We start from the raw sequence: 10,938 nt of genomic DNA on the forward strand, positions 1-10,938 counted from the left end.
AAAAAAAGACTTCAAGGCAACTCTGCACTGAACCAGGGAAGGAGCAGGATGTAAGGGACTCAACTCACTGCTTCATTTCTGCCTGTCGCCGTCTCTTTTCTTCCTCCACTTTCTTTTTCCTTTGTTCCTCAGCCTCCTGTTTCTTCCTGAGGCTTTCCAGTCTCTGCCGCTCCTTCTCCTGAAGGGAGATGAGTTCAGACTATACCAATTGCTGGGGCCTGTTTCTGCCCTCAGGCTGCTTGTGCAGTAGCAGCTAGAGGCTAAGCTGCCTGCTAAACAAAGAAGTCCCTATCATGTTCACCCACACACAGGGATGGAAAGTGAATAGTAGATAAGAAACAATGCAGATTTGGCAGCAGCACTAATTCAACTGCACCACCTTCTCAGAGCAGAAGAGACATGGGGATGGCAGGGAAACATTTAAGTCTTTCAGCTGTTCAGAATACATTTCAGGTAAGAGAAGTTACCCAGCACTCTGCAGCTGTAGGTGACCACCTGTAGTAAACATTTCGTGCCCAGGTCAGTGTTACCTATGTCAGCAAGTGGAAGAAGCAGGGAGACAGTACAGAGTGCAAATAGTCATGCTTAGAGGCCAAAAGGTTTCTTAGCAGTTCCCAGCTCCAGCAGAACACACCTGCAAAGGAGATCCTGCCACCTCACCACTGCCATGATCAGTTTACATTTTTGGACAGAAGAGTTGTGTGGATGCCAGTGCAAGAAGAAAGAGCTGTTAGTGCTGTGAGACAAGAAGCACAACCACTATAGTCCTCCAATCCCACAGTTAAATGTGTCATTACTTACAACAAAGTCTCCCTGTAGAGAAAAGACACACAATGAATGTTTGTAAGAAATACTAGAACCCTGTACCACCTGTTAGCTGCAGCTCCTTTCAAGTACATGCTAGGAAACCCATTGCATGACCCCACAGTCTGTCTTTCAGCCCTGAAACAGCCAATTATGTGACACAAAGGCAGATTCTCATTGCGAAATGAGATGCTTCCCATTTTACCACAGTTAAACAGTTCCAGAACATAAAGTGTTTCTGCTGACTATAGACAAAGCAGTGAGATTTCTCTGCATCTGAGGACAGATTGATGACTGGTACTAAACACGAAACAAACAACCCTGGCTAGTAACAGTGTTTATGGTCTTGCCTTGCTTCAACTGTCCAATCAGTTTCCCTCCCCTGGGGAAGCTGAGGTAGAATCGTGAGGACAATTTGCTGTTATGACCTACACCACTAATCCACAGCAGCCAACAGAACCAGGAATACATTTATGCTTTTCTAAACAGTCATCCTGCCTCTCCCCCAGACTTGATCCTCTCCTCCATCTCTGTGAGGGGAAGTGGGATTCTGATGCACCTTAAGATTAGGTCGGGTGGGAGTATTGCATCTGATGAAATTCTTTATGACACCTCCATGTCCTGTGGACCCAGAGGTTGTGAGTAGCTGGTTTCTCTGCACAGCCTGAAGGAAGTTTTTCAATGGTCTAACCACCTAAGAGGAAAAGACAGAAGGAAATTACCACCTGCTAGAGAAAAAAAGGCAATGAGAGGCCATAGCAAAGACTCACCTTGCTAGCTGGAGAAGCAGAAGGTGGAGACTGGTTTGCAGAATTCACGTGCTTGTCATCCAAAGGGGAGTGGGCACCACCTCCTGGATGCTGCCTGTTCCATACAGCACCCATTGCTTGCTTATAGCTTCTTGTCCTGTTGGCATTAGCAAGAGGGACATGAAGTCAGCATTAAGCTCCTTAAGTATTAACAGGAAAATTTACTTACTGTTTCACAAATCTCTCTCCCTACTCACTACCACCAAAGCAGCTGGGCCTCTTAGGAGTCAGTCAACTATGGAGCAGGAGCACCATCTAGTCATTAATTATGGACAAGAGAGGCACCTGACAACTTGGCAAGGGAACACCTAAATTTCAGAGGAGTGATACACAACATCACTCCCATTCCTCACTCTAATTCCCAGAAAGCAAATATATATCATACCTGGTATCAACAACAAAAGATGGACACAATCCACATGTGTTAGCAATTAGCCATTCCAGCCCACCTCACTAGCAGGGTTTCATTTGCTTTATAAACACTTTGGACATTCACAGAAACACGACCCTTGTCAGAAATCCCCTAACGTGCACCCACTAATTTCAGTGGGAAACGGGGACCACCTCACTGCACAGCTGGGGCCCAATCCAGCAACAGTTCCAAGGAAAGCTGCAGATTCTGACCCATCACACATAGTTAAGCACCCACGTGAGAACAGAGGTTACTGCTACTCTCCCTTCCCACTCATCACCCACAGCAAATCCACCCCAGCAAAACTTAGCAGGAGACTAAGGGCAAAGCAAAAAGCAGTTCAAATCTCACATGAAACATCAGTAATATAAGCAGCCAGAAAATAAGTCAGGCATTCCAGACACTTGCACAAGATAAAAATAAATAGGTCGGTCACTTGCTTGTGTTGCTGTCCAAAACTACTCCCAGATCACCCCTTTATGAACCACTCAGAGTCGCATTTAAGCTGTGAGGTAACAATGCTGTTTTAGTAATCTTTGCTGGTTTGTGCATGAATTAATCCATCTGGGATCCAGAACAAAAAAGGCCAAAGAAATCGCACAGAACTCCCACAACACAAGATTTTAAGACTCCTCCGGGGAGGGGACAGGAAGGGAAACACCCTAAGCTTTTTAAATTATTTAAGAAGGCCAAGCCTAACTCCTCCCAGACCATGGGTTCATTCCACCCTTGCAAATGTCTCATACCATAAGCGTGAAGGATTCTCTTGGGACTTGGCACAGTAGGCTTGTTCTTGGTTCTTGTTCTGGGCTTCACCGTTGGGATTTACACAGCTTCCTGTGAAGAAACCTTGTAGTCAGTGCCACGTTCAAGGCATTCTGCAGGGCTCTTACTCCTGTTCAAAGCCCCGTGGCACATAACCAAACTGCAAAAGCAGAAGCCAGCATGGCTACCTTGAATATCAGGGCTGTACACAACTAGCAAAGAATGCATCTTGTTCAGAGCCTTCTGATTAGGCACAACCTGTCTCACCAGAAAGACTGCAAGTACTCTTCATTCCAGCTACAGATGCTGTGAAATCCTACAGATCCCACAGAAGACAGCCTGAATATCTTTACGTCCTTGCTTTGAGGCACAGTAAATAAGTAAGATGTTTAAATCCTCACCGAATGCAAGGCCAAAGATGACAAGATTGTCAAGGTACTTTAGCACAGTATTATACATAGAAGAGAACAAATCTGAGTGTTGTCTCAAGTGTTCCCATTTATTCATTATGAAGACTGAAGTTAGACTAAACCACGTTTGTCTCAAGGCTTGGATACAAACCTTCACAAGGATTTACAAGATGTCCTTGCTTACCTAACTGCATGCCTCACCCCCCTCAGGAGATAAGAGGTTTACCTGAAAAACTATCTTGACTGGTCAAGTGTAGTTTTGTTTCAGCACAAGTCCCAGATTTCCCACATACCCTCATGTAGAATCCTTAGTCTGTGTGCCTCTGTGGCCTCATACAAGAAATATAAGACTAGCTCAACATTACCTTCGTTATTCTCCATCTGCTGCTCAGGAGACAAGTGCTGTGCAGGAGGACTAGCAGCTTTTTCACTTTTGCTTGAAGCGAGCAAGTTTTCAGGAGCCTAAAGGAAAGGGAAACAAATATTAGCTTAGCACAGTTCTCCCTGAGGAACAAGACTGCAAAAAACCTTCAATCCTGAAAAAAGAAAAACAACCCAGTCACTCCCAACTGCAAGCCTACTGCTAGCCTAGGGACTCTTCCTCCCAACCAGAGTTGTGCTAGACAGATACATGCTGATTCAATTCAGTAACACAGGACCCTGCTCTTAAAACCCCCGCTGAGGCTGGTAAGATGACTGTTGCCCAGCGTTTTCCTCATCAACAGTAGGACACTTTGATTTGACTTTAGGTCAAATAAAGTGCCTCGGGAACAAGGGACAGCTTCTATACACTTTGGGGACAAGTTCCAACTACAGATATTCTATTCTTGAAAGAAAGAAATCTCTTTAAAGTATCTAAGATTACAGTATAATTATACACTTTAAATACCTTGGTAGTATATTCTCAGGAGCATAAACAAGTCATTGAAGCACAGCATGCACGCTGCCTGCACACACACACAGGACATGCCCTTCCCTACCTGCTAAGCTACCATCACCCACAGTAGAACCAGCTGTCCACTCATCCTTCTGCAGCTTCCCAATGGCACCAGTGAACTGTTTGGAGGCAGAGCCAGCCCCTTTCTCTGCTGGGCTAGTTTTCAGATAAGCTGGTTTACAGTACAATCACACAAGATATTTTTGCCAGTTCAAAGGATAGGCTGAGTTTCTTTGTCTTGCTAGCATTGAAGACTGATGTGAGTTTGTTGCATTCACAGCCTCTCTGGTAAAATAAAGCACATTAAACTTGAACTGCCCTTCTGAATCCTGTAATTCAAATCAGCCAGGCAACTAAGACTTGCTAAGAATATACACAGTCAATCACCATGCCCAGATGACAGGCAAAAGCTTGCAGACTCCTGGGAATCTGTCCAACAGCCTATGAAAGCTCCATCTTAAAGAGGCCTTAGCAAGGCACAAAAGGCCTCCGTCCACCAGGAGCTGTGGCCAACAGGCATAACAAGCTGCCCAAGCATTAGAAAGGCTGTACTGTCCAACTCAGCAATGCTTTTGCTAAGCTTGAAGCGATGTGACAATCAATCCTGGGCTGCACTCCTCACATCCAGTCATAATGCTTCCAGCTGCTCTGCAGAAGATTGGTGGGTCATCCATTACAACTCACCTTTTCACCTGGGGAGTTCAGTTCCAGTCCAGTTCTGCAAAAAAGAAGGCATCTTGATTATTTCAGTTCTCTGAAGTAAAAGAAAAATTGCTTTGTCCTTGGTGTACCTCTACCAGGACAGCATTCAGAAGGGTGAATTATAGAGAATGCAAATACGATGAAGCTATCACATGGTACCCAAGGAAAAGGCAGGCAAGTGTTAAGTATATCCAGATAAAGGCAGGAACCTGTTTGAGCCAGGCCACACAGAGATGGAGATGTAAGTTCCTCTGATGGATTATTTAATTACACTGCTGAATAATACAGTGAACTTTGTTCTCCCCTTTTCCTGTAGTACTTCCATGCAGGAGGTAAACAAAGTTCTGCGCACCTCAGCCAGAGAGCATCTTACCTGTTCACCTTTCAAATCAGACAAGCTGACTAACCTCCAGCATCCCCCAGCATCCAGAGGCTGGTTAAAGCCATTGCTAGCAGGCTCTCAGAGCTTGAGGCATAGGGTTGGATCCTGCATTAATGCAGTGATCAACCTCACCGTTAGTATCAACTTCTGAAAAGGATGGGCTGTGTCTGAACAACAGAAGCTTGGAAATATCAACAAACTCCAGGTGATGACATCACCTGGAACAGTCAATTACAAAACCACAGTCTTACAATACAGAAGCAACCCCTACAGCTTCTGTGTTCTTTGCAGTCTTTTTTTTTTTTTGTGGTTTCTTCCTGCCTGCTAAAATGGTAGCCTCACCTCAAGTTATTGGTCACATCTTCTTCCACAAAAACCTCTAAGGAGCTTTGACCTGGAGGGGAAAGAAAAAAAATAGCATAACAAAAGCCATCTTGGGAATTTCAGTCTGAGGCTTTCCAACAGTGGCAGTGCGTGAGTGGTAAGAGCTCAGGTCTCTGTGCAGGCTTCTCCCAGGGAACATGCTGATTGCTCATCTCAGCTTTCCACATGAGCACTACCACCTCCCTCAAGTGTCACTGACAAACTGGTGTAGGCTGGGAAGGCAGAGAACTGGAGCAGCAGCTCCTCTGTCTGCAGACTGCTCCAGCTGCACAAACACACTCATGGCTGTGTCACAGAGATATCATTTCCCAGTCAATTGACTTCAGTTTCTGCCTCCCTGCACAATTTTATGCAGAGATTTGGTCGATTTGGGCTGATTCTATTTTCCCCCAAAACATCACTTAGATGAAACTGTTTTAACAAATGCCTAGATACAGTGTGACTCAAAGCTGACAAAACTAAATACCAAAGGCATTAGTGCTTTATTAGAAGCCAATCTGGTTTCAGAAGCAATGATTTTTAGAAAGCCCAAATCTGAAAGCCTTCTAGCCTTCTCAGGAGCAGCAAGAGCAAGGGATATGAAAACTATGGTGCTGGACTTTTGAATCTTATTTCCTCAGATGACTGTGCTATTTAGTTCTTTGTCCGTGAACTTCATCTTCACCCAGAAAGCATCTGAGTTTCTCTGCCAATTTCAGAGAGGAGACACATTCATCATCTTCCAGTTTCTCAAAAGAATCCATAAACGGCACTCATACTAAGAGACCCTCTGCAGGAAATGCAGTAGCCTCAAGGCAATAAGCTACCAAACCACAGCATACCTAAAACCAGCAAGGATATATTTTCACTTCTACCCTGCATTTATTTGCTTTGTTTTTTTTAATTCATTTGCAAATTCTGTGACCCAGTTTCCGGTACCTGTGCCCCAGCTTATACTCCTTCCACAGCAAAACAGAGCCTGAGGCTCACCCTGACAGCAGATGAGGACCTGAGGATTGCACCCTAAATGGATAGAAGCCACAAAACCTACTGCTGTGGAAACCAGGAAGAACTGCAGTTAATATGGATGAGCAACTCTACAGCAAAGCTTAGCCAAAAGAACGCACTCAATAACAGAATACTTACAGCTCACTCTGCTGGAGGCAGAGGAAGATTCTTGTGCTGCTGCCTTCTTTGCAATGGCCCTGCTGATAGATCTCCGGATCATGCTCTCTCTTTTGCTGGCCAGAGAGTATTTTTCAGCCAAGGAGGACCTATGGCTTTTGTGGGTGCCACCCACACAGCTTCGGCGTCCAGAGCGTCGTGTTTTGGATGTCACCATGGTCATTTTGTTGTTGGACTCCTGAAAAAGCACCTTCTCTAGGCTTTGAGAAGACAAATCTCCTTGGGGCATGGCAGGATCTCCATTTCTAGTAGCCTTGGGCGTGGATGTACTTGCTTTTCGTTCAATGGTCTCTTCCTCCTCTACTGCTATCTGGTCATGAGGGACTGCACTGACAGCAGGCACCTCATGCAGTTCATTGATTGCACCTTCCTTGGACACCTGCTCTGCTGGAAGAGCCTCACAGGCTGCATCACCACTGTCTTGCTGTGGAGGTAACTCAGCCTGAGGGCAGTCATTGCAATCCACTTCCACCACGGGACTTTGTGCTTCTGCTGGCAATTTCTCAGGCAGTGCTAGAAGCTCCATTTCAGTGTTGGCCTGAGACCTCACCTGACAGCTAGGATTCTGGGGATGCTCTTTGCTGCAGCGTCTTTGGGAACTTGGCCTGGAAGACGCTAGCTTGACACTGCTTCTCCTTCTGGACAGCCTTAAATAAGAACAAATGAAACAATGCAGAAATCTCCCAAACCGTTTCAAAACAAAACACAGACAAGTTTTGCAGTGAACCTACAGCCTTCCTCCCCACATCCACTTTCCCCTTACAACACACCTTTTATCATCAGCTAAATGCAGGAGAAAAAACCTTGAAAGCTCTCACATGCTCTGGCAGATTTAGCCAGGCATACTAAATTTACTTGCAACTAAAGGCTGCATCTAAAAACACAACCAGCAGTGGCTGAAGTACCAGGACACTTGCAATTCTTTGTGGATATTAACCCACAGCCCCAGCTGGACCTGATGTCGGGGATAGTAAAGTCATACTGGTACAACCCACTCCACTCTGCCCCAAGTGAAGCACAGACACCCACATGAGAAGCAATTTTGGATTAAGTCTCCCTAGCAAGCTAGGAAAAACTATGCAGTGGTTTTGGGGAAGTTCCACAGTGAAATTCAGCTTTGAAATGCTTTGCATTAGCTAATTTAACAAGAGATAATGAAGCCATTTACTTGATCAACAAGTCAAGGAGATTAGCTGGGCAAAACCAGAAGACAGCCTCAGTGTTTCAGACATGAAACAAAGTGGAGAGCCAAGGTAGAAGTGCCAAACAGCAAGAAAACAGAGCTACAAAAACCCAAAGCAACATAAGCTAATTAAATGAGAAAGGCTTTGCTTTACAGTTCCTGGTGGAAGAACACTCACTACTAGCCTTCAAATTGATACCCTCTGCCTTCCTTCCAGTTTTGTTCTCTTAATTTCTCATTCTGACCTCTAGCAAAAAAATATCACTTCCTGCTAAAGTTCACAAAAACAAGACTATTAATTGGGAAACTCATCAACATGCTAATAAGTGGTTTCTAAAATATGTACTGAGGGAACCATAGCAATGGAAACAACAATGGCCTGACCCTGCAGGATTAATGTGCTTAACTCTGACATGAACTTCCTGTTGACAGATGATCGTCCAACCTTTCAGGCATTGCCACATCAGCAGATCTTTCTCAAAGCTAAGTTTAAATTAGGAAAAAACACATGCAAGATTTGTCTTCTTTATGGGAAGAATCAAGCTGCTATCTAGCTGCTACCTGAAAACTAACATTATGGCTTCAGAACTCTCCCTGTTTAGATTTGCAGTATTTTCTTCTCCTGCCCTCCTTCAGCACACACATTCATGAACTTCCCACGCTTCCTTACTATTCTTGCTGTTCTCTCCATCCTCCATGTCTAGTTTATGTCAGTCTTTCAGTTCTAACTCTCCTGTGGCATTTTTCATCATGGTTATCAAAAGTTAGGGGCCTTACCACACAGTTTATTACTGTATATCCAGTTACTGGGTTAGGGCACACGAAAGCAATTACCAGCACGCCTACCCCCAGATCACAGCATATGCTTCTCTGAAAAGAGAGTTATTAACCACCTTGTCCCAACCACAAGATGAAAGCAGATGCAGTTGGCCACCATGAAGGTATGATATCAAGGAAGTTAATTAGCACCAAATCACTCCCCAAACAATCCCTTCTTTCCATCCATTTGCAGACAACAGTTGTCACGAAGAAAGGCATTTCTCCATTTATCGTCCTCCTTACCTCTTCTACTTAATGAGATTTGGCTTACTTTCCAATGAATATCTTCACTGGTGCAGGAAAGGGAAATAAGAAAATTAAGTTTGGCTGCTTGCCACTGCTGCTCCCATCTTCAAGCTGCAGAAACTCTCTCAGGCAGCAGCAAAAGGGCAGGCTGCATGACAGAACAGTGACACTGTCTACACAGAAAGCTGTTAAGAGCACGAGGTAAAAAGCACAATACAAGCTACATTTCTTCTGCAGTCTACTTGCAGTAGATAAGATGCACAGTTTTAGGTTCTGTCTATTTAAGAACAATCTTGAAAAACAATCCAGTAAGGATGGTTATATACCAAATCACTTGGAACTTTTACTTGTTTCATTCCAAACCCCCGAGTCCTTTCTATCTGCTAACTTAAATAACACCAATAGACATGACACTTTTGCACATTCCTTGTAGCAGGCTACATTCTCAGATGAGTGAACATGGGAGCAACCTCAGGTTGAAAGCTGTACTGAAAAAAACCATGAAGTTAAATGAGAAGAAAACTCAAGCAAACAAGAAAGTAGAAAAAGATATTTATTGTTTTTAAACAAACAGAAAGAACATGAATGGACAACTAATCCTCTACTAAATTTTCACAAGAATCAAAATGTTGATTGACCTTGACACACCCTTTTAAATTTAATATTTACTAAATCAAGAAACAAGCAGCTATTCTGCGTACGCACATGCAGAAACAGTTAAAATTTAATTTCACCGTTAAATGCCATATGCAGCAGAGCCAGACTCACCCACCTCCTCCTGGTTGGCTCATTCTCATCTTTCAGAACTGAAGACTGCCTCTTCCTAGGCCGTCTCCTCTGGGATGGCGTTTTGGGCATCAGGCCAGGTTCAGCTCTGAAGTTGATGCTGAAATGCAGAAAGCAGAGGCTGCTTTCCACTGCTAACTGCCCGCCACCCATCCATAGCAATGTTCACCCATTAAGAACAACAGGGGAGAAGCAATTGAGGCGTAACACCACCTGGCACTAATGCCTAAATGAAGCTGCTAAACACAGCCACATTAAATCCGTCACTCAGCTGAACAACGCACTACGCCTAGGCTTACACCAGGGCTGCGCTACCAGCGGGCAGGAGCACACGCAGCTTTGTGCTCTCCGTGTTCGAGAGCATCCTGGGAGGCTCCCTGGAGGGCAGCCCCTACCTATCCAGCATCTTCAGGCCCTGCTCCTCCACCTCCCGCAACCAGGCCAAGTGCTTGTGCTCAGCATCGTGAAGGAACCTGGACAGTCTCTGCCCGCACACTTCCAGAAGCTGCGTGGGACCGTCGGCTGCCGCCATGACCTTGCCTGAAACACAGGAAACGAAATGAAAACCTTCTAGGATACATAGGATGACCAAAGCCCACTTTGTGCCTCGCAGCAGGGTACAAATAAGCCCAGCCGCAGTTCTAAGGCAGACGCAAACCCAGAGGACCTCCCATCTGGCTTTCCCCCAAGCCCGTAGAACTATGAGCCTAAGATGCGTGCTAAGGCTCCTCACGCTCCCCTCACCACCTTTCAGCAAGAAACACCGTACCCTCACCACTACGGCTCATTCCCCCCTTCCACTCCTGGTCACAAATATCGCGGCTTCTACCAATCACGGTGCTCCTCCAGCGGAGCCCTCCTCACTACTGGCTGTCTCCTGCGTCCATCACTTCCTTGCTATTAAAATCCAGTTGCCTATTGGTCCTCTACCCCAAGCCCCACCTTCCAAGTCCTCCACAACCACAGAGGCGGGCGAGCAGAAGAGAAACAGCTTTTGAGCGCGCCGCGCCCGCCTCCTGACCAATGAGGAGGGTGGGCGGCGGGGAGCGCGGCGGCGATAGGCCATCGCGGCCGTCACGATGGCAGAGTGGGAGGTGAACGTTAGGTTTGAATTCCAGGCGGGTAGAGCTGCTGC

General features: G+C 45.5%; 1 protein-coding gene across 1 annotated transcript in view; it reads right to left on the reverse strand.

The window, feature by feature from the left end:
* LOC100539298 (inner centromere protein-like) overlaps positions 1 to 10,938 on the reverse strand; it is a 50,203-nt gene that overhangs the window by 6,673 nt on the left and 32,592 nt on the right. Inside the window, 12 exon segments of the mRNA XM_031553476.1 lie at positions 69 to 178; positions 802 to 813; positions 1,364 to 1,498; positions 1,575 to 1,710; positions 2,772 to 2,862; positions 3,566 to 3,662; positions 4,822 to 4,855; positions 5,564 to 5,615; positions 6,731 to 7,416; positions 9,790 to 9,903; positions 10,199 to 10,343; positions 10,746 to 10,938. Coding sequence (XP_031409336.1) covers positions 69 to 178; positions 802 to 813; positions 1,364 to 1,498; positions 1,575 to 1,710; positions 2,772 to 2,862; positions 3,566 to 3,662; positions 4,822 to 4,855; positions 5,564 to 5,615; positions 6,731 to 7,416; positions 9,790 to 9,903; positions 10,199 to 10,343; positions 10,746 to 10,938 — 1,805 coding nt within the window.

The sequence above is a fragment of the Meleagris gallopavo genome, chromosome 5, assembly GCF_000146605.3.
Source record: "Meleagris gallopavo isolate NT-WF06-2002-E0010 breed Aviagen turkey brand Nicholas breeding stock chromosome 5, Turkey_5.1, whole genome shotgun sequence".
Lineage (NCBI taxonomy): Eukaryota > Metazoa > Chordata > Aves > Galliformes > Phasianidae > Meleagris > Meleagris gallopavo.